This window comes from Xenopus tropicalis, chromosome 9, assembly GCF_000004195.4.
Source record: "Xenopus tropicalis strain Nigerian chromosome 9, UCB_Xtro_10.0, whole genome shotgun sequence".
Taxonomy (NCBI): domain Eukaryota; kingdom Metazoa; phylum Chordata; class Amphibia; order Anura; family Pipidae; genus Xenopus; species Xenopus tropicalis.
In genome coordinates, this window is record NC_030685.2 from 62663949 (window position 1) to 62688613 (window position 24665).

The 24665-nt window shown below is 39.2% G+C and overlaps 1 protein-coding gene across 1 annotated transcript in view; it reads right to left on the reverse strand.

Moving 5' to 3' along the window:
* Positions 1 to 24665, reverse strand: part of itga4 (integrin subunit alpha 4) — a 66104-nt gene that overhangs the window by 28039 nt on the left and 13400 nt on the right. Inside the window, exons 3-9 of the mRNA XM_002932016.5 lie at positions 14193 to 14299; positions 10232 to 10361; positions 8486 to 8553; positions 7527 to 7656; positions 4381 to 4466; positions 3690 to 3752; positions 3468 to 3605 (exon numbers count right to left, since the gene is read on the reverse strand). Coding sequence (XP_002932062.3) covers positions 3468 to 3605; positions 3690 to 3752; positions 4381 to 4466; positions 7527 to 7656; positions 8486 to 8553; positions 10232 to 10361; positions 14193 to 14299 — 722 coding nt within the window. The remainder of the gene's footprint in view (positions 1 to 3467; positions 3606 to 3689; positions 3753 to 4380; positions 4467 to 7526; positions 7657 to 8485; positions 8554 to 10231; positions 10362 to 14192; positions 14300 to 24665) is intronic.

A 24665-nucleotide genomic window follows, 5' to 3' on the forward strand; every position in this document is an offset into this window, starting at 1 on the left:
TATGTTGTGCCTACCCTGTACAGAGAGATGAATTGACCTACTCTGGCTTCAGGACAGAACACAAGTATTAAAGGACTTCTCTTGCTGAGTAAAACATGAGTATATCTATGAAGACATGCTATCTGAAAAATATATATTATACTCTACACAAATGAATACAGTGCTATGTGTAAAAATATCCTCCCGGCACAAAATATTTTCCTTACAATGTCTTACTGAGCTTTTACAGGAAACTAAAGTGAATGTAAAATCCTACTTAAAGCTTTGACTGATTTGAGCTTGGGAGTAAAATTAGTTTTATCTTTTATAAAAATCAAAACACTACACTCTTTATGTACGTTCTCTATGTAAATACCACTGATTGCAGCTCTTCCTGGCCAACACAATGACCCAATCTTTACAATGCTATAGGGCTAAGAACTGTATCTAGGTCTAACAACTCTTATTGCCTCCTTCCTCTGTATATTCCTGGCACCAGGATATCCGTGCAGCCTGCAGCACAGTGCAGGGAAGTGACAATCACGTCAGTCATTTATTGATAACTTCCTACATAGAATATACATTATTTTTTATTAATAACTGAGTAGAACTGATGTTATATACATACATTTTAAGGGTAATTTAATATACAGTGGAGGAAATAATTATTTGACCCCTCACTGATTTTGTAAGTTTGTCCAATGACAAAGAAATGAAAAGTCTCAGAACAGTATCATTTCAATGGTAGGTTTATTTTAACAGTGGCAGATAGCACATCAAAAGGAAAATCGAAAAAATAACTTTAAATAAAAGATAGCAACTGATTTGCATTTCATTGAGTGAAATAAGTTTTTGAACCCTCTAACAAAAAAAGACTTAATACTTAGTGGAAAAACCCTTGTTTGCAAGCACAGAGGTCAAACGTTTCTTGTAATTGATGACCAAGTTTGCGCACATTTTAGGAGGAATGTTGGTCCACTCCTCTTTGCAGATCATCTCTAAATCCCTAAGGTTTCGAGGCTGTCTCTGTGCAACTCTGAGCTTGAGCTCCCTCCATAGGTTTTCTATTGGATTAAGGTCTGGAGACTGACTAGGCCACTCCATGACCTTAATGTGCTTCTTCTTGAGCCACTCCTTTGTTGCCTTTGCTGTATGTTTTGGGTCATTGTCGTGCTGGAACACCCATCCACGACCCATTTTCAGTTTCCTGGCAGAGGGAAGGAGGTTGTCGTTCAGGATTTCACGATACATGGCTCCGTCCATTTTCCCGTTAATGCAAATAAGTTGTCCTGTGCCCTTAGCAGAAAAACACCCCCAAAGCAAAATGTTTCCACCCCCATGCTTGACGGTGGGGACGGTGTTTTGGGGGTCATAGGCAGCATTTTTCTTCCTCCAAACACAGCGAGTTGAGTTAATGCCAAAGAGCTCTATTTTGGTCTCATCAGACCACAGCACCTTCTCCCAGTCACTCACAGAATCATTCAGGTGTTCATTGGCAAACTTCAGACGGGCCTGCACATGTGCCTTCTTGAGCAGGGGGACCTTGCGAGCCCTGCAGGATTTTAATCCATTGCGGTGTAATGTGTTTCCAATGGTTTTCTTGGTGACTGTGGTCCCTGCTAATTTGAGGTCATTAACTAACTCCTCCCATGTAGTTCTAGGATGCTTTTTCACCTTTCTCAGAATCATTGACACCCCACGAGGTGAGATCTTGCGTGGAGCCCCAGAGCGAGGTTGATTGATGGTCATTTTGTGCTCCTTCCATTTTCGAACAATCGCACCAACAGTTGTCACCTTCTCTCCCAGCTTCTTGCTAATGGTTTTGTAGCCCATTCCAGCCTTGTGCAGGTCTACAATTTTGTCTCTGACATCCTTGGACAGCTCTTTGGTCTTTCCCATGTTGGAGAGTTTGGAGTCTGCTTGATTGATTGATTCTGTGGACAGGTGTCTTTTATACAGGTGACTAGTTAAGACAGGTGTCCTTAATGAGGTTGACTAATTGAGTAGAAGTGTCTAACCTGTGGGAGCCAGAACTCTTAATGGTTGGTAGGGGTTCAAAAACTTATTTCACTCAATGAAATGCAAATCAGTTGCTATCTTTTATTTAAAGTTATTTTTTCAATTTTCCTTTGTGCTATCTGCCACTGTTAAAATAAACCTACCATTGAAATGATACTGTTCTGAGACTTTTCATTTCTTTGTCATTGGACAAACTTACAAAATCAGTGAGGGGTCAAATAATTATTTCCTCCACTGTATTAGTTATAATGTTTCCTAGTTAATTCTTATTTTATTTCCTATTCATATAAGGGTGTTGGCATCATACTCCAATGACAGCTTTATACTGTACCATAACTAGGGTTGCCACCCAGCCGGTATTTGACTGGCCCAGCCAGAAAGTCTATAAAATTTGTAATGCCCTATAAATCCCTGCTACCCTAACTAACCTTTCTTCATCATTCCTTACAAAGGGGTGCAAGATGGCAACTACTCCATGCATCACGTTGGATAAAAACTGCTGTCTATAAAGAAGAAGGTAGATAATGACTTAATGCATTCTCAGGTTGGCAGGTCGCAATCTTGTTGCAAACCTTGTTGCTACACAACTATGCTCTAATACAAACCCTTTGCAGCTCTGAGCTGTGAAAAAGGTAGCCAAAATAAGGGTTCTTAGCCCCATGAGGACTGCCAGCCTGCAACTATCCCTGTTTGCCAAGAACATTGTATCTCAGGACCTCCAAGTCAGGAATTTAAGAACTGAGCACCTGGAGCACCATCAATGAGGGACACAAGCAAGGTGTTGCTCACAATCCACTGTATCACCACTCTATTAGTATTATAATCTGGTTATAAGTCAGAAGAATTTACAACCTGGTATCATTGGGAAACCCCAGTCACACACACAATGATGGAAGGCATCATTCAGAAGACATATGAAGACATATTCAGACTTGAGCATCCAACATGACTGAGTTGCAACCCACTCAACCTGGTTGAGTCTGCTATAAATTAAATTAACTGGACCACCGCCTTGTAGGCCTGTAATCATGTTTATAGGGCCTTCACAGTGGAAACCTAAAGTAAAATCAACAACTTGCAGCAACTATACGAACAGAGAGGCAAGGGTAATATACAGATCAATGTCAAAGCAGCACTCCAATATATTGGCTACGTTTAGAAGAGGAGACCTCAATGGGAGGGATCAGAGGAGTGATTGCTGGGACAAGATAAGTAGGTGCTACAGAGATAAAGACTGCTCAGCTGGTTAGAGTTACATGAGGCTCAATGGCTAGGGTGATACTGGCTGAGGGTTCTGAGAAAATAAATGCTATATAGGGTGCAAAAACATATTCCCAGCAGTCATAATCAAGCATTGGCTCTGTATGCAAGGTGGCTGGGAGGGGTACTTCCAAAACTAACCCTGCTCATAGTATACACTAATTCATCCTATATAAATCACATTTCCCAGAAAAAGTAGAAATACTTACACCACCAGTATTCATGTAGACAAAAACCCTTCCTTCCTCTCGAATGGTACTTTGCATGGGTGCCCCCACCAACAGGTCTGACAGGCCATCGCCATTCAAATCCACAGCGCACACTGCAGCCCCAAAGTAGGAGCCAAGCTAAGAAAAACATAGGTAGTCGAGTGTGAATGTCAGTGACTGGGAAAAGGAGGTTTTTGTTTCAAACACAATCTAAACACACACCTTTTTACCTCCGGCTTCAAACAAAATAACAAGTTGTTTTTCCTCATAAGTGAATATATACGCCTAGGAGGGATAAGAAATATTTGTGATTAATACTATAAAAACAACATAAACAGGTAAATTCTGTCCCACTTTAGAATCTGTTGACATCTATTTTATGCACGTTTATTACATATAGAATCCTCCTTAATGGGTATTTTACAATATGGACAGGGTTCCTTCACAGGGACATTGCAGTGTTATTGAAATCGACTTCAACAGAGCCGAATCATGTGTAGGACAAAGGGAAGAAAATGGAACAAAGCTGGTATCATTTATTAAAGATGATTAATTATGGAATGCCAACTGCAACACAATGGTTGGACACTAGGGGCTGAAATCACTAAAACTGCCCAACCAGTGGATTCCAACTGCACAGCTGTCCTTTCTGATGAGGGACAAGCATTAGATAAGAGGGCCAACTATGAAGACCAATCAGGGGGATGTTTGGAGGTTAATTCTTGTTTGCAGTTTGGATATAACTGGTACTGCATAAGGGCATGGGACCAAATGCTGACCCACAACAAGGTGACGGAAACCAAAAATTCAAAAAATGTCTGCTTTATGGCTACAGGAAAATAATCTGCATTTGCTAATAAATGTGTACTGCTACCTACAAGCAGAATCGCAAAAAGGGAGATTGTGCCCTTACTTTACCAGTCTGTTCCTGTTGTGGGGCTCCTCCAATAACTTCATAGCTGTTTGGGGTCCGAAAATGGCCAGCTCCGACTGAGTATCCTAGAAATAATAAAGACTTTCTTAGGCTACATGATCTTTCAGTTTTCAGCACAAAAACAGTTCAGTGTAGTTGGTGGAAGGCTCTTTGAGTGGAATTAATTGTTCAAGAGTACAGCTCTGGGTTTTACTCTGCTTAGCTCACTCTTCCAGGAATGTCCAAAGTGAATGCACTCTACTTGTTGGCCCTTAGACCAATTGATTATTTTTGTTTGTTTGTTTAAAGGGCCACTGGACCTAAAATTTATTTAATACTCAAAAAGGCATCCTGCTTTATCTCATTATGTGCTGCAGCTATAAACCCCCTGTAGCTTATAACTACGCACATACATGGTGATGGAAGGCATTATACATCATAATATTTAGACCAAAGCAGCCAACTTGATTGAACTGCACCCTGGTCAGCCAGTCTGGTCTAAATCAAATGAACATGGAAACTCCATGTGTGGAAAGCTTTTCCCCGTTTGATAGGGTAAATTGCACCCTAGCAACCAGACTGTTAACTGTTAACCTAAATAATTACAGAACATTATAAATAAAAAATAAAGACCAACATCAAACTTCCCCATAATTTCACAGTTAACATCATACTAAAAGTAAAGGTAAAGGTGAACTACCCCACTAATTAGAAGGTTAAATTGTGTAGGTTCTGTTTAAAGTAATAAATTGTTACAAAGCAAAATGTGGTGGCCCAGAAATTTCAGTTCCAAAATGCAATGATGTACACACATTTACAGACCTCCACAGTGGAATCCTACAGTGTAATCAACAACTTGCAGGCATTTACCTACAGGAATTTAGAGGCAAGGCTGATATACAGAACAATGTCAAAGCAGGTGGTTGTTTCAGAATGTAACCACTTCCCTTAACCCACCTAATTCCTGAAAAATAATATGTTCTGTATTCTGTAAGTATTTATGCATGTAGAACACTTTCCTGTCTCACAAACACTTGATTCAAAATATAAGAAAATGCTTTGATAGTCATTTGCCCATAAAAGCCATCAATAGCTAGCCATAATATGTATATGTGCCCACATATTCCCTGTTATTGGTGCCTTTTTTGCAGTACAGTCTTATTTTTTGACATTGTAGGGCTTACTAACAAATGTTTGGCATAAGCACCCTATGCTTGGTAATGGGTGCAAAATTGTGCTCATCCATGTGCAATACACAATGCAATTCTAGTGGCCCTGGGGCGGATCAGGTATTTAGAACCACATAATTTTTAATTATACAGGTATGGGACTTGTTCAGAATGCTCAGGGGGTTTTGGGATGAGGTATCTTTATGTAATTTGTATCACCATACTTTAAATCTACTAAAAATCATTTAAACATTAAATAAACTCAATAGTATTGTTTTGCCTTACTTATATTTTAGTTGGGATCAAGTACAAGGTGCTGTTTTATTATTATATTGAAAAAAAAAACTTTTCTGGATAATGGGTTTCCAGGTAATGGATCTTATACCTGTAATATTATGGTTGTTGAAGAAATTATCCAAGCCCCTCTTAAAGGCATTAACAAAATCTGCCATCACAACACTGCCTGGCCACAACCTAACTCCCCTCACCATAAAGAACCAATTACACTGCTCCAAAGTGGTTTATATCTCCTATGCCTGCTGTGAGGCATATTTTTGTGGACCTTTACTTGTCCTTTAAAAAATGTTTTTATGACCTTTATACGGTGGTACTAATCAGTCACAAAGTTAAAGAATCAGGGGGCTCAATCTACTTATCTTGAGTAGTTGGTTTGTGGATTCATAAGATATAGCTGCTCTAAATGTACAGTATGTTTTGGCCCTAGACTTTATTAAACTATTAAACTCATGTGTCCACTAACATGAACTCCTTTACTGCCGCTTACTCTGGGCAGATTTCTAGCCATTAAACAAAATTATTTCCAGCTGAGTCAGTAGTTTGTCAATCCTTTTTTCTAATTACAGTTATTATGTAGGAATAGACACACATGAGCATACATTTGTTTTACTGAGGGGCTGTTCCACCTTTGAACTTAAGCTCAGCTTATCAACAGCCTTTTCCCCCAGGGATGTAACTTTGTACAGATATACTGCACCCTACACTAACTGTTTCCTCAACCCCACCACTCTCATGGAGATCAGACCATGGGAGTATGCCTGGCACGATGCTACAGCTGCACTAGTTTAATCCCACTGCTATCTTCACCAGTCCACTAACCAAACATGTAGGGTATTACTCTAGAATACTGGGATCAGTGTTTACAGTGTTTACATTAAAGCTTGAGTGGATGATAAATTCAATATAATTGAGTCAATTTAAACATATCATACAAGCCCACTGTCTCCTGAAACCAAAAAAGGCATACATTCTGTATAAAGCTCTGCAGCTGCACCCTACATAGGCAGAAGCACACAAAAGAACAGAAGTTCAATACATTATTGTTTCTTTCTTCAAAACAAAAGCAGTATAGACAAAATGCCAACATATTTTATGGAATGATCCCCAGGTCCAGATACCAATATTCTGAATAATAAGTCTTCATACCTTAACTAATATAACAACAGAGCTATTGAACTGAGACCATCCACCAAGAGTTACCCTGTGCCATTTGGGAGATGAGAGTTAAGCTGCCAAACAAGCACTTATATGTTCAGGGCATTCTTCCCAATTTATAAGCACATAAGAGAGTAGTTGGACTAATAGTTCAGTAATCCCATCAGACAATTAGAACTTCTTATGTAACCAAGTTCTAACCATTTGTATGAGAAATTAGCAGAATCAGGAGGGAAAGGGCAACACTAGACTTCTTCAGAATGATAAATGTCATTGGCTAAGCAAGCAGGTCAATGATAACAGACAAAATCTGACCATCGTGGGTCAGTCAGATAACCCAAAAGTTGCCCATGCATTACCTGCCTTTACAGCTCAGCAGATGAAGGTTAGATTGCCCTTACAGGCAGAAATAAATAACAGAAAAAAAGCAGAGAAAAGGCTGGGAACAACATTAGATATTGGAAAATGGAAGGAATATACTTACCTGAAAAACACAATTTACAGTTTAAAAAGAACAAAAATTACCTAAATAGCTCCCAAACTTCACAGCATTGTTCAAATCCACATAAGACTTGATTGTGTTCTCAGTAGTATTATAAACAAATATAGATCCTGTCCAGTAGAAAGATCCAGGAGCCCCCATGACAATTACATCCTAAAAAGGAAGAATAAAATCGATTCAGTATCTCAAAGAATCATGTTCCTATCAGCCCCCTGTTTGGACACATAGGGAGAATTATATAAAAACAATGAGACGTGGCAAACACTTCTTTCAAGAAAAGTAATATGACACACAGCAATGGTGCATGTTTATGTTAGGTTAGGATTTAGCAGTTTACTCTTCAATCCATCAGGTGTAAAATAAACTCCAACATCTGTTCCTCTAGATAAAGCAAAGAATACTTTGGAGACCAACCTGGTGAGGTTTGAAATATTTTCTTCCCATTGTTGCATTCGCCAAGCTACGCACATGTTTTCTATTAACAATACAAGAGTGCAAATACACTGTACTCTTTTATATTCTAAGGTTTTGGATATCTACATTCCATTTGAGGGATGTACCAAATCCCGGATTTGGTTTGGCCAAATACCAGCACTTTTTGCAAGGTTTGGATTCAGCCAAATATTTATGTGTAGATTTATTAAAATTTGATTTGAGAAAATCACTGTAAAAAAGCATAATCTTTTCCAACTTTTGTGCTCTTAACTTGAATTTTTATTTATCAATAAAAAAATCTAGAAAAAATTGAATGAAAACAACTAAATCCTGGTAAGCCTCTACAGAACCCAATAAAATATGTATTTTCAGTTCTATAATAATAATAATAACAACAGCATTTTCATATAGACCTGTTCTCTTGTTGAACATAAACCGCTTTACACATTATTGAGTCTGGTAGTGGGTAAATGGGAGATTGGCACAGTGCAGCCAACTTGTAAAGTGACTTCTTGGCAAGAGCCTTTATCAGATATGTTAAGCTTACCTCTACATAGAAGGTAGAAATTCCAGCTTGGCAAGAACCATAACTATCCCCAAACTTCCGAACATGATCTACAAAAGGAAAAACATTTACTATATGAAATTTTACATTTTTATGGTAAATAGATGTAAATCAGTTTTTCTCAAACTGTGAGGGCAAGTTTAATTGTGCGGATTGCTTTTGTATCTGCTGAGGCTAATGTATATTTGTTGCTACCTATACAAGATAGTATTAGTTCCTATTTAGTAGAGGATGCAGTTCAAAAAGGTACACATTCATAAGGTTTAGCATTCTGTCCAAGTGAAACCTGCCTTACATCTAGATCAGTGATCCCCAACTAGTGGCAACATGTTGCTCCCCAACCCCTTGGATGTTGTTCCCGGTTCCCCCAAACCAGGTAGTTATTTTTGAATTCCTGACTTAGTGGCAATATTTAGTTGAAGAAAAACAAGATTTACTACCAAATAAAGCCCCCTGTAAACTGATAGTGTGCATAGAGGCCCCTAATAGCCAATCTTAGCCCTTATTAGGCACCTCCATGAACTTTTATGGTGCTTGTGTTGCTCTCCAAGTCTTTTTACATTTGACTGTGGCTCACGAGTATGAAAGGTTGGGTGGGACCCCTGCTCTAGATGATCCAGAGGAAGGAGAAAATGCACGTTTGTTATTTGTAGGCCATTTAGTATTTTACATTGGGGTGTAATTCTTAGTTTATTAAGTCCTAAGGTTTTTGTGCCAAATGAATTTTCATCATGGCTACAAATCAATACTGTTAGTAATTTTACATTTTCAACCCACAGTGTGCTGCAAAATTTATGAGACTGTGTTTGGCATTTTGCTCCTCTTTTAGCCCAGGGAAGGGAACTTTCTCTAAATATTGCACAAACCTCCCTGACAAACAAGAGTACTAGTCCCATGGCATGGCCCTAAGTACAGAGTTAGCACATATAGGGGTCATTTATCATGCATGGGGCATGGTTCGAAGTTGAAACAACAGATAGAAGATGCCATGTTTTCCACTATGCACTCTGCACTGTAATGAGCACTTAAAGATGCATGTCTTTGGAATCCAAACTGGAGCACAAGGACCTGTGCTCCCCCCAAAATACAGCACCCCCTAAGTTTGGCAGCAGTGTATTCATGAGAAGCAGGCGGGGGGCAATTTAGGCATTCCCCCTCATGTCCCATTCTTGTCTCCTAACTTGCACATCATAAAGGTTGGATGCAGGATGCAAAGAAGCTCTGTACTTAGCGTCTGTCCTGCGGCAGCTGCCAGGCACCACCAGCACAGCTCTCTGAATTAAAAAGATGAAGCAAGATTGTTGTCTTTGTAAATGACCCCATGTATGTATTTAAATTTAGACAGAATAGGTTTGCTACCAGGGTTGGAATAAGAGGTAGGCAGAAGGGGGGGAGTTGCTAGTTATGTACCTTTTCTATCTACCCCTAGTTTGGTCCGGGACTTGAAGGAAAGGACTGTGCTTGAATGGCCTGCAGAGGATAAGAGAAAAGAGCACCCACACGAAGTTGATTAGCGAGGTGGAGGGGGTATTTTTGTCTGGCCACTCCCACTGCTTATCATCGTGGGGGGCGGGGTCTCATGCTGAAAGAATGGGGCACTGCCTTGGGCGCTACCACATCACGGCCAGGCACTGCTGCCTTTTTTAAGATTTCTTATCTCAGTCAACAACTTTGTCTGTATATAACAACTTTAAAATGTGACAGTTCATTGATAACATCTTTCTATACCTTTGTAACACGGGCAAATCCTCTTGCTCAGCTCAGTTCTGAAATTGGCAGGAATCCCATAACATACACCATAAGGAAGCTTGTGGTCACTTAACATGAAATGTATATTCTTCCACCTGTGACCACATGCCTATAGTCAAACAAAGAAGCATGTTGTTATATATAATGATGTGATGAATAAGGTTTGGCTTTTAAAATAAAAAACAATGAAAACAGCACATTCTCCACCAGATCTGTCCTCATAAGGGATTCATATAGGCACAATTGGCAGAAACTTTAGGTAGGAGGCGTGGGGTATGTATAATATATAGTCGGCCAACTCCGCCCACCTCCCCGCCCCCCCGAACGGTGAATGCGCGCCAAAGCATAGGAGGAGGTGCAGAGGGGGCGGTGCGATTAGATCGGTTATTGCCTCCGCCGCTAATGACAAGCGGCGGAGGCAATGACAAAGTAGCACTAGGGGTAGGCAGGAGAGGCTCCTGCCTGGCGTCCCTCAATCGTTGCGCTCTAGGCAGCTGCCTCTTCTGCCTACCCCTAGTTCCGGCCCTGCATATATAACCCTGGTTATATATATATATATAATAACCAGGGTCAGACTGGGGGGTGCAGGGCCCACCGGGACTGCCGACCCAGGGGCCCCTTGGCGGGGTGTGGGGTCCCTGGGTCGGCAGTCCTTGGTAGCCTGCTCAATCAATGCAGTACCAGCCCAATTCAGCCTAGTGTATCGGTGGCCAAATCAGTCAGAGATCCTCTTGTTTGGTGACCAGTAGATCTCATAGTTTATGGCCAGGTTTAGGGACTAAAAGAAAATGAGTGAGATCTGATTGATCCCTATGGGTAACCACAATGGTAAAATTAGGAACCAGCATACTAGTTTTAAAGACTAAACATGAAATCAGCCAACATAACTGTAGCAGTGACGGCCACAAAATAATTTAAAATAATTTAGAAAGTTACTTTAAAAATGAAGCTAAATGAAGTAGCAAATTGCTATTTGTTTGTGCCATTGGAAATAAAGCGTCTTTAAAGGAACAGTAACACCAAAGAATGAAAGTGTATAAAAGTAATAACAATATAATGTACTGTTGCCCTGCACTGGTACAACTGGTGTGTTTGCCTCAGAAACACTACTATAGTTTATATAAGTAAGCTGCTGTGAAGCCATGGGGGCAGCCATTCAAAGGAGAAAAGGCACAGGCACATAGCAGATAACAGATAAACCCCCATTATATGGGGCTTATCTACTAGTTATCTGCTATGTAACCTGTGCCTTTTCTCCTTTTTTCCAGCTTGAATGGCTGACCCCTTGCTACACAGCAGCTTATTTATATAGTAGCTTTTCTGTAGCAAAAACACCAGTTTTTTGCAGAGCAACAGCACGTTATATTTTAATTACTTTAAAACACTTTAATTTTTTTATGTTACTGTTCCTTTAAGAGTATAACTATTATGGGTGGCTTTAAGCCCCCTGGATAGTCCTGAGAATAAACAGTTCTCTGTACAGAGGTTAGGGGTATTTGTACAGATTAACCACATTTACACAACAATTTCTTTTGCTCTAATGAAAATAAACTTAATTTGGAAAGTCTTTGTTCATCACTGAAGCCCTCCAAGCCTTTAATCCATTCGTTCTCCAGACTATGTAAGTAAAATAATATCTTAGTAGCACATCTTGAAGGGAAAAGTAAACTGAATGTAAAGGATGTTCATTTCTGGCCATAAACACTGGACACTCAGTTAAAAGTTATACAAATAGGAACTGAGCTTTTGCAGATAAAAACCATACTCTCACTAGGGGCTAAAGTGCACCCTCCATACACACGGGGGAATAAAGGACTTTTGATTTCTAGTACTTTCTCTGCATTTTTAGATAATATGTAAATTAAAAGAAAAACAAACTGTCTTGTTCCATACCAGACCATAGCCAACCATAATTACTTTATCATAACATTGAGTCCGGATCATTACACAGTGTCCAGATGGAATGTGTTCTATGTTTCAAGGCACCAAATAGACACTGTGCTTTAATTGTAACTCAAAGTCCTGCATAGGCTGTGACAACTATTTTTTCTCATTTTTATGCCTTTTTAAAACTGACATTTGGGGTGAAAAAAATTATCTAATTTAGACACACCTATAACAAACCCAAAGCGTGTATTCCACACCGGTGAGGTGTAAAGGAATTAAGGCAGTGCTATCATACTGTGTCCACATCATTGGCCAAATATTTGCCATGACATCATTTCATGATTATGTTATTCATAAAGTCTATGGAATCATTAGAAGTATAGGAACTATAAATAGTGTATGGCCTACGGAGCATTACTGTAACCCATTACCAGTCTGTTACTGGTTATAAATCAGATCCTACTCGCACACCCACTCCGTCTTGTCCTATACTACTGTCAGTCTTCACCCGCTCCATCCCATCCTGTACTACTGTCAGTCTTCACCCGCTCCATCCCTTCCTGTACTACTGTCAACCTCTGCCCACTCCGTCCTGTCAGTCTTTGCCCGCTCCGCCTGTCCTGTAACAGCCCCTGCCTTAAGGACTCACTTTCCCATTTCCCCTCTAGTGCCCTCTACCTACTCCCTCACAGAATCCTTTCCCATTCCTTACACCCTCTTTATTAATGGTTTAACCAAAGTGCTGTTTATATGACTTATACTTTGGGAGGCTATACCATTTAGAATCCACTAGGCAGGCATATTATAAGGCAATATACTTTGTTCCTTTTAGTTTCAAAGGCTAAGCTCCTCTATGACTACTGAGCTAGACCTGTGCATCATGTAGATCCCCCCCCCCTGAAATTGGAAATACCTGTCACTTCAGAATTGGTGAATAATTTTCCTAAAGATTCAGAGCAGAGAGGAGTGAATCTGTCAGTCACTCCACCAGCACACTTCAAGAGGCTTTTGCTAGTGAAATGATAAATATGTCTCTAGAAACTGTACTGAAATAAAAAAGGGGACTATGACCTCTACTACACAATTCATATTGTAACTTCCCCTCAATTAAGCTGAGAGACTACGAGTGCTGATATTGGCACTGCAGCCTTTAATGCAAACCACCCTAACCCAACTTTAGAAACATGTACTTGTTTAAAGGCTAGAAAATCCATAACCTGAATAAAGGGAACATTCAAAATCCTTTTCAGAAACAGTACTCTTTTAGCACTTCTGTTATGGAAGTTAATGGAGCCCCAGTCATGATGTAAGTATATGTTTGAGGTCAAGAGAAGAAAAGATCCCAAATAAAGATTAAAAAAACTTCAAACTACAAACATCACCAACGTTAACAAAAAGCTTTTACATTTTCTGTATTTCAGTTGTTATTCTATTTCTTTTTGTAGCCGTAATTTCACTTCCCCTAAAAATATGTTCCACAACCTTTTCCCTCTGTATATGGGCCCCTTAGGTCAGCAGGGGAGAGAGGAAAAATGTTAACTCATATCGAATATGAAACGTCCATTGCTGAATGCTGATTCCGTATTTAACAAAGTAGCAAAAATCCCAATAAAGAGAAAGTAACAAAAAAAAAAGATTAAGAGAAATAGTATTTCATTGGATGTGTCCATTCTGTGCCTTGTGTATGCATTGTCTAGCAGTAAGTGTCCATTCTGCCTTTCCTGCAGGCTCTGGGTATGTGCACCAGGGGAATATAGCATGGGTAAAAATAAAGTAAAAACAATGAAAAGACATAAGAAATAAATAAAAAAAAGAAACAGATGGTTGATGATGGGCCCCAGTCATGGTGGTCCCTATGCAAATGCTTCTTTTCCCCATTTATTACAATGGCCCTGAACATCGCTTTTGGACCACCTCCTCATTCACATAGGTATGCCACAAAAGCTGGGATTAGAAGTGAACTTTTTTTTTTTTTTAATCAAAATGGAAAAATAAACCTTAGAGAATACAATAAGCTTATTTCATTTACTACATGGATACCAGTGTTACTCACCAATATCTGTCCATCTTTTGTTGACTGTCTGGATAAACTCACACCCAGCCACTGATTGTCTTGCTCTTCCTTACAGGTCTTACCACATTTAGCTCCATTTAAATTTCCTAGGGGGAAAAAGTAATACATAACTATATAAATATTGGAGTATATAACAGAGCTCCAATGTGTTGACAGTATTATCTTTTTAACTGTTTGTAAACATTGTGATATACAGGTATTTGATTTTTATTCAGAAATCTGTTATCCCCAAAGCTCCAGATTTCAGGAAGTTCATCTCCCATAGACTAAATTTTAATCAAATTAGTCAAAATATTAAAACATATGACCTTTTTCCTCTGTAGTAATAAAATAGTACCTTGTACTTGATCCTTATTGGAGGCAAAACAATCCTGTTGGGTCTATTTAATTATGAAATCATTTTTATTAAACTATGGAGATCCAGATTATATAAAGATGCCCAATCTGAAAAAGTCCAGCTCTCGAGCATTCTGGATAACAGGTCCCATACCTGTATTATGTTTGAGGCTTGAGCGCCACCTCAGGGGTCCAAGTTGTTACCATATCGCTAGTGCAGAATTTTGGCTCTTTAAGTTACCAGGAGCGGATTTTTGCCTCCCCTGGTAACTTGCCATGTGCTGCCACCTGTGTCAAGCTCAGGGCAGCAGCACCCCTGTGAATGCCATGTTATATTTGCCACAAAAGAATCACAAACAAGAAAAAGAAAGGACAGTGAATATGGCATGCAGATGTAAATATGCCCCCCTTTTTTAAAATGTGTGCATTACACACTACCACTAGCTGATTCCACCATACAGCAGCTTTTAATAAATCTTAAAAAGATACACATACATTGCTTGTAATGTCTTAAACTGAAACGTGGTCTTATTTTGTCTATAATCCACTCAAAAGCGAATGCATCTACAAATAGGCTTCATTTTTAATGTTGCAGTAGCCCACACTAGCAGTGGATAACAGTGAAACCAACTTGCAGCTGCAACAAATTGACTGGGGTAAATGAGGCTCTGTCGCATGTTTGACAGATGGTTGATGATTCCTATAACTGACATCAAAGATTGATGGAATTTGTGTCCTTCTTAGACTTATAGTGGTATTTACCAACATTCCTGAGAAGCCATTTATAAGTCTTTCATTTAAATAATTTGTACAAATGATCATTAGCCTTTTTTCTAATGTAAACCATATATTGTCTAAATAGACCATATACAGTTCTAGTAAAGATGACTGCTACTTCTTCAAAATAAGAGTCAGTATAGGAAGCTATTGGCTTATTTCCGCGTGTATTAAACCCTCGACTGCATGTACCACTGCAAATTCGCCTAAATAAGGTATGATTTGGTACGATCCACACAGGCCTTATATCCTGCATACACAGAAAAACCTGAAGAAAACAGGAAGCCGTAGCATATTGAATATATTTCAAGGCTGTGGTTAGAAACCTGTTGAAGAATCTTTTCCTGCACTAAACGCCGGCTAAAAATCGTAACTAACCCATAAAACTTTGTACTAAGCATTTTCCAAATGTGTTTTTTTTATTTTTTTTGAGCGACATTTGTGTTTAAGTCCCCTTTGTGGACTAGCATACGGTCATGAACCCCTTAGGAAAATCTTTACAAACTTAAGAGATACAGGAATACCTACAGACTGGTAATGCCCCTATATTTAGGGGAGCAAGTAATTCTCACCTCAAACTTCAGCTTGGGTTTACAGGAATATACAGGGCAACAAACAAGCATCTACCCCATATATCGCTCTAACTGGCCTTCAGGTTGGCCCTACTCTCTGCTGATTTGTTTTGAAACCTTTATGCATATGTTTAAAACATCCACCTTGACTTATTTATTAAACTATTAATTAGTTTGGGGCAAGACTGAACAGAAGTGTTTTACCAATTTTTTTTCTGCAAATATTACAACTCGAAAATGACAGAAAAGCTCTAAATTGTTCCAGACTAAGTTAACTGTTATGACACTGATATTATAAACACATTTCAGAAAAACCAAATTCCTTAATTTGCATCTTTTTCCAAGAACTCACTTTCAGAGAATAATTCAATTCCTATGAATTGCATTTCTCGCTATTTACAATACCAGATGTATAAAACATAGTAGACAAGGAGAAAGGCCAGGGCAGATATTTAGGAAACCACCTCTTGACCCCAGGCGTGCAGCAGGGGATTCATTATGCTGCTGAACATTTACCCTTAGTAATAGAAGTCATGTGTCAGCATTATCTGCTTCTGAATGATTTGATACCTTTTCCAGGAAACAATTTGAAATGTATGTATGTATGTATAACTTTATTTATAAAGCGCCACAAGGGTACAAAATTACACAGGGAGGACAAGTGATATAATAAATAAATACAATAAATATATATATATAAGTGCCATGTGGTATGAGACACAGTAGGAAGGCGGTCCCTGCCCCGCGAGTCTTTTTCGGCGATTTCCCGAAATCGCGCCGCCGCGTCTGCCATCCCGCCGGCGACTTACATGTTCGCCGGTGGGATGGCAGAGGGAAGGCAACTCGGGGAGATTAGTCGCCCGCGAGCAGGGAGTTTTGCCGCGGGCGACTAATCTCCCCGTGTACCAGAGCCCTTAGGGGTGCTAAGAAACAGGTAAACCATTCCTTGAACTTATTAAGCTAATTAGGACAATGGGTTTGAATTGAAGTCCTAGCATTATTCTTGGTGTTTCCTTGGTTGTGTACATGAGCAATAAACCGCTCACCACAAGTGTTTATTAAACAAATAATGATAAATTTTGGAAGACTCAAGAGCAATTAATGTGGATAGGCCACAAAATATGTTATTTTAAGCCTACAATAAGGGGTAGATTTATAAAAATGTGAGTTTAGAGCTTGATACGTAAAAATTTACCCACGTTCTATTCATTCCTATTTTGGGATTTTTAGAACTGTTTTTATCAGTGGGTTAAGTTTATTTGATTATAGTGTTAGCAATCTAAACTTATACAAGAACAGAATGATAAAACACACGGTAAGCTATAGGTCAACTGTTAAATGCAACATGATCATTCCAGCCTACTTTCTATTAATTGGTCTGTGTGCATGGTCTATGCCCTCCCAAAGAAGTGCAAATAAGGTTGTCCCACCAGCTATATATATCTGGTCCATCTCACTTTACATCAGATAACCAGTACTGCTAAAACTTGAAATCTGCATGTGTGCGAGAATATAATCTTCGTTAGAAGCTCTGTTTATTATAAATCTAAGCCACATGCTTTATTATTGTTCATAAGAAAGTCTTGGGTAAGCAACTTGAAAAAAACCACAAATTATATCTGGCTTAACATAAGAAAGAGACTTGAGTTTAGGGATCACCACAAATAACATGGTTGGATAAAATTCCTATGTTTTATTAAAACTCTATAATGCATTATCTTGGATGCAGTGGCAAAAAATATTGGGGTTTCTGAAAGCATGCCAGAAATGATTTATTATTTAGCCGGTTCTTCCTGCCAGTTAACCATTTCTAACAGCAGGCGTAGGCAAGAATACAAAGGAAAGTCATTTTTTTTCTTTTCTTTTGCAGCAGGTGTTTTAGATTTCATGTAGGAAGACATCATGAGAAAGCAGAGAGCATAATATTTAAACACATATCTTGGCAATGCAGCCATCATGGAATGGGACTGGCTCTTAACTGAGGCAGAATGATTCAGTTACAATACAAAGGTATATGGAAATGGAAGCATACTGGAGATAGAATTTTGCAGTTTTGCAATGAACTCTCCCACCAGAATGTTACCTAGATGTCAAATAAAAGAAAGCATTTAAAGGTGCAAGGCGTTTAGAGGGTCAGATAGATACCATACAAACAAGGTTTATGTTACTCTGAACTTTCAGTTTTCAGTTGAATTGGTCATTCCTCCCCCCCTTTTTGTGTTGGCCAGTCTTCCTATGTATTCTGTGGTCATTTTTTTCATTATTTATAAACACTGGGCAAATTAGCACCTGGGCAGTAACCAGATGTTTGCATCTATTGTTCGGCCTGCAGCTGGCTGAATAAATCTAATAATTGATTGTTTGCTATGGGTTACTGGTGCAAATTTGCCCAGTGTTTATAAAAGACCCTGTTCTATACACCCTTCTTTTGTACAGCCCCACGGATGTTTTATAAAAACAATAACAAAATTGGCCACCTATTTATCAGGCAGGTTAGAAAATACAACCAGTATGTATAGATCCATTGATGCAATGTGCCATTTTGAAAAATTAAAGCATTCACAAAGCAATAAAAGATTTGTATATTTTTTGTATATTTGTATATTATAAGTACCTAAGTAGCCTCACACATTTAATTGGGTGCAAAATATATCACAAAGCAGGCTTTATAAGTGTCATATGTACTATTTGCTATTAGTATTTTAGCTAATGAGGGAAATACCCCCCGCACTGGCACTCATTCAGTGGTTAGGGTTTACATGTGCTGTGCTCTATATCTGTTTATCTTATAGCCACACTTATGAAACAGAAAGCCACATGGGGTGGAAGAAGGTGCAGGGGGCAACTGGGGGAGACATTATCAGTCACATTCAGCTTTCACAGTAATTCCATTCTGCTCATGAATCATCAAATACCCAGATAACCGACAACCAGCTCTGTGGTTTCCAACCATTTCCTTTGCCAACAAAGAAACAAGCAAGTCATTTCTGCACTGTGATTTTAATATTCTGCCCTCAAGATTATGGGCCTCATTTACAAAGTGCAGGCCAGGGTGAAAAGGGTAACACTCAGGTGCAAACCACCATGTTTTTTGCCAGTTTGCAACTGCACTTTGTGCTATTCAGCAGCAATGTATTTATGAGGGCAGCCTGGGGTGGCACTTAAGCCTGAAGACATACATGCAAGTTAATTGGCTCCTGTTTCTCTAATGAGCAGCAACCTCTTTCTCTGTAAGCAGTTGCATATACTCTGTCTGTGGAAAATATGTTGACATCTGGTTAGTGATTCCCTTTTTCTGTTGATGTGAAGTTGCAAGTGACATAAAGAAAGCACTTTACTGACATGCAATGCAATAACACTGACCACATATCTTTCATCTGCTGCCCAACAGTTGACTAATAACAGCCCGGGGTTTTTAGAGTAGTCATACCTCCCAACAGTCCCAGATTCTTATTAAAAAGTCCCTAATTTCCCTTTGATCTCCTGCACTGAACGCTAAAAAAGATACAAAATTTCTTAAACTTAATAAGAAAAGTAGGCTTTTGGCAGAGAGTCCAGAATACTCAATACCTGCACTTAGATACAATTGTAAATAATAAGATAAACAGGTCTCTTGGGGGAACTGAGACAATTTCACCTTTTTTTTTGCAAAACTGTAACAATAAAACAAGACCCAAAAACCCAGAAATGTGTTCAAACTTTAAGGGCTCTGGTACACGGGGAGATTAGTCGCCCGCGGCAAAACTCCCTGCTCGCGGGCGACTAATCTCCCCGAGTTGCCTTCCCTCTGCCATCCCACCGGCGAACATGTAAGTCGCCGGCGGGATGGCAGACGCGGCGGCGCGATTTCGCGCAAATCGCCGAAAAAGACTCGCGAGGCTTTTTCGGCGATTTCATGAAATCGCCCCGCCGCGTCTGCCATCCCGCCGGCGACTTACATGTTCGCCGGTGGGATGGCAGAGGGAAGGCAACTCGGGGAGATTAGTCGCCCGCGAGCAGGGAGTTTTGCCGCGGGCGACTAATCTCCCCGTGTACCAGAGCCCTAACATGCAAGTCCGTAAGGGTGATAACAAGCCTTCTCAGTGGTTCTCAAAGTGCCAAAAGGCGTACCAGGGGCTCAACAACAACAGACTTGATCCATGGGGTCATCTCTAGGTAGAGAGCTTCTAAGCTGCATTATGTGCAGATCACAGATACCAGAATGTCACTATCCTTGCTAGATAAGGAAGCACCCTTTGAAGCTTAGCAAATCCTGCAATGCCTAGAAAAAAATATATTAAAGCATCATTAATTGACAGAAAACCACCAGAAATAAAGATTAAAATAGCTGCCTAAAAAATAAATAAATAGCATGTCACTACTAAAAGGTTATATTTATAGACTGCATTTGAATCCATTGCGCAGCTTCCTTCAGCTCTTCTTATCCTTCCTTAGTTCTCGGTGTGAGACTGTCTACAAGAATGGTTCAAACAGCAATCTCTCTCTGCCCCAGCTAGGAGCACCATTTGTTTACAGACTCTTTTAAGTTTTATCTGACTAAGGATCTGTAATTGAGACGGATGCAGAAGACACTGTCACTTCCATCCCTTTCATCAGATATCAGAGGCAGCACTCCAAACTGACACTTTATTTACCCTGTGTTTGTATTTTGATTATGTTAAATAGTTGGCTGGAAACTTTCTCTTGCTGGCAATGAGCACTAAATATAATCTGCTTTGAATCACATACAACCTTCCACTGTGTCCGACTGTATCCAATTGCCCTTTTTCTGTAAATATTTATTGTAGTTGCTGCCTGCTGATCCACAATGGCATTCCAAAGAAACATCATTACTCTTATTTTATTACAGAATTCACTATAGCTTATGTTGCACGTGGTGCTTTGTCTGCAGGCACAAATTTTGCCCCAGGCCTATGGTGTCTGTTTCCTCTTTGTGGCAGAAATCTTTGCACCCTCTGACGTAGCTGCAAAAAGTTGCACCACAGAGTGTTATCTGTTAGGGTTTCTGAGAAGAACTACCACTTGCCTATATTCTTGGCATTGAGCATAAATTTAGTTTCTAGTAAAATACCAGCCATTTAGCAACCCTAGCTGAGGAAAGCTTCATTGTGAACAAAATAATGATAATTTACATTGTTTTGGATTTTTTTTGCCATTTTCACCTTTCCCCTTTAATAGATGTGTCTATCCCCCATATGTAATAAAAAGCACTACATTTGCCCAGGAGCAGTAACCTATAGCAACCAATAAGATATTCTGGGCAAACTTAGTGCCTTTAAAGGAACCAAAAAAAATTGTATAAATGTAAAGTAATTACAATATAATGCACTGTTGCCCTGCACTGGTGCAACTGGTGTGTCTGCCTTTGAAATGTTACTATAGTTTATAAACTATATACTATATATATACTCTAACCAGCAACTTTCAGCAAATAACCATATTCCCTTTTGTGTACAGCTTGTAAATATTTTCATACTCATATTATTACATGCATCTTCAACTATATCATATATTTGGTATGATGTGCCTTTGATAGGCCTATGTATGTACTCATAGTTTGATATGCCCATTTACCTACTCATTGTTGGTTTATTTTCTAATTATTTTTTGGATAGATTGTGACTTTCTACTCTGTGAGTTTATATTACCCTTATTATGTATGTTCCTGTGTAACCTTGCAGTGATCTTCAGTTTCTAGATGTCTCCCAACAATTTATGTACTGCCACCTTGCATTCCTCCTAGCAGTTAACATACAGTCAGGTTGTATTTCTATCCCCTTCATGCATTTCTCCTTGAGTTTGTACTTTATTCCTCATATGCTCACATTCTTTTTTTCACTGTCTATGTCCTGTTTAATGCTTTATTTCCCTTATTGCCTCAACTGGCATTAAGTCACAATTGCCTTAACTGGCATTATCCCCTATTCCCTTAACTGGCACTAATTCCAGATTGCCTTTGCTGCTCTAAGTCAGGCTACCTTCAGGCTCATAAGGAGTACTATATAATTTTTATTTTTATTCTTTATTTTTGATTTTTTTGTGTATATTTTTCATTGGTTGTGCGCTTGTGGTCATTTTTCTAATGGAGCTACATATTGGGGTGTGTGAATTGGCCAACATGTAGGTGCTCTAGGTGTTATTACAGTATATAGTACTATTCATCCTATTCTTCTTTGTTAATAGACTGCTACGTCTTACCCTGCACCTGCGTCTGCTACAGTACAACGTTTGCTGCCTTTCCATTTTGAATAAACATTGTGCTTACTGCAAATGGTGTGAGTTATAGTTACCTCTTTTTGCTCCTTTTCTCCATGCTGTTTGTTTACAGTGGTTGCTATGGTTAGCAGGATCACTTTGTGGCACCATTTTTGTGAGAGGGTACTTAAATTGTGTGTTGGTATTCAGTCTGTTGGTTTGTCCCTAAAGAAGAGTATTGTTTGTACTCAAAATGTTGTCGTTTTTTCAATAAACTTTATTTCTTTGCAACAAGTCCGTGAGCGTGCAGTACTCTTTTTCAACATATATCATACCTCCCAACTGTCCTGATTTTCATGGGACAGTCCCGATTTTAACAGCTCAGTCCGTAGTCCAGGATTCGTACTGAAAAGTCCCTCATTTATCTTTGATCTCCTGCACTGAATGCTAAAAAAGATACAATGTTTCTCAAACTTAATTAGAAGAGTAGCTTTTGGCAGAAAGCCCAGAACACTTAACAGTCAACACCTGCACTGAGATACAATTGAAACTAATAAGCTAAACAGGTCTCTTGGGGGAACTGAGACTTGCAGCTTAAAGGGGAATTTCATCTTCACAAGCAAAACTGTAAACACATAAAACAAGACCCCAAAACCCCCCAAAATGTGTTCAAACCTGAAATAATCTGCCAAATTTTGTAAAAATGGTATTTAGGGGTGTGGTCGAAAAAATGGGTATGGGCTAAACACGGAATTTCTTTTTCTCTCTCTTTACATTTTTCAAATGTTGGGAGGTATGATTTACTTTAAAGCACTTTCATTTTTTGGTGTTACTGTTTCTTTAATTACATAACCCTTTATATATCTAAACACATGGGGTATTTTCAGTGTTCTCCCCAGAAAATGTCATGATATTTTAGAATATTATTGTAAGTTTCAGCAACTATCTATAGTGCAGCCAATTGTTAGACAAAAAATCTTGCATAAACTTGAGAAAAAAAAAACAAATGGGCAATTTGCCCTTTATATAAAAGACTACAGATTTACTTGTATATTCTCTGCTTACTTGTGAAAGTAAAAAGTATTTAAGTGGTAGGAGAAAACATATATTTGACATCTATGGTTACTATGCACTGTGTTACTGGCTTCCATGGTGAAATGCGCAGAGGTGGTTTGTGGCTTGGGGTTTGGTTTGAGGCGTTGGTTGCCAATGAGTTTTTTACTAACAAAACTAGGACATATTTGCTGAAAGTTCAAAGTAGAACCATTAGAAACACAACAGTTCAGCTCATGCACATGGACTAGGGAACCCTGGAATTACCACAAGCATGTACATGGCAGTTTGCATCCAATAGGAGCAGGTTTCACTATGCGCTGCCTCCTAAAATAAGCCATATTGATATTACCATGCAGTGTATTGTTTAACACTATACTCAAACTTCAAAAGGAGACATTTACAAGTCCCTAAGGCAGAAGCACAAGAGCAGTAAGGGCACAAAAGCAATTTAGTGGTCATTCAGGCCACACTTCTGCCCAGAGGAATGGCTGCACTGTGCACCTCATGCCAGATAAGCAGGAGATTCAGCATGAGGAGCAAACTGCAGCATCAGGAGGCACAGACCAGCCTGGTCCTTTTGCGACTTGCGTTCTCTGCTGCTCCATAACTTGCTCATCTGAATAGAAGCTAGGAGGTGGATATGGGGTTGGAGGGGAAAAGCCTACGTGCCACCCTCTTGAACACCAAATGTAGACATCGATCTATGCAATAGAGTGGCCTATGGTCTCTGCAATAGCAGAAGGCAGTAAGCGAAAATTAGAAGTATTTTATCTTGTCACTTAGGGGGCAATTTACTAACCATCTGATTTTTTCCCCCAGTTCCCCCAAAAAAGTCACAGAAAAAAAAGTTGTGACTCTTTCTAGATTTACTAAATGTCCAAATGGTTAAAAATCCGGATGCAGCAATTTGCCAGCTAAAACTTGCCTAGATCATATAGAAGTCAATGGCACATGTCCCTTCCCTTTCCTGAAAGACTGTTCTTTTGACTCAGAGTTTTCAGGCGACAATTCAAAAAAGTTGCAGTTTCTGGACTTTTCCCCGTGTGGACTTTTTTTTTGTAAATGTCGTTCACGGAACAAATAAAAATATGAGACATTTTGTTGTTTGTGTAAAAACATGCACCCTGATTTCAATGCAAGCCACTGGATTTAAATTCTGTCTGCAAGTAGAGGTATGCAATATCTTATCTGTAATTTTCAGAAAACTCGGAATTACGGAAGGCCTACTTACAAATCACTTGGACTCACATATAAAACACAGATGTAAGTGAGGATCATAAAGGAGTACTGCCAGAGAAAGTAGAGAATCAGATTTGGGGGCTAGAAGTACTCGGGTTACTTGGTTAGTAAAGACAAGCATGACCACTGTAACCCTTAGTGCTAATAGATGTAAAGAAGTAGTTTTATGCTGTAACATTTCCTACTGCAACAGGCAGTTAAGCTGCTTGAGTGAAACTTCACAAAGTGGCATATTTCCCTTTAAAGCCCCTCTAATGCGTAACACAAACCACAGCAG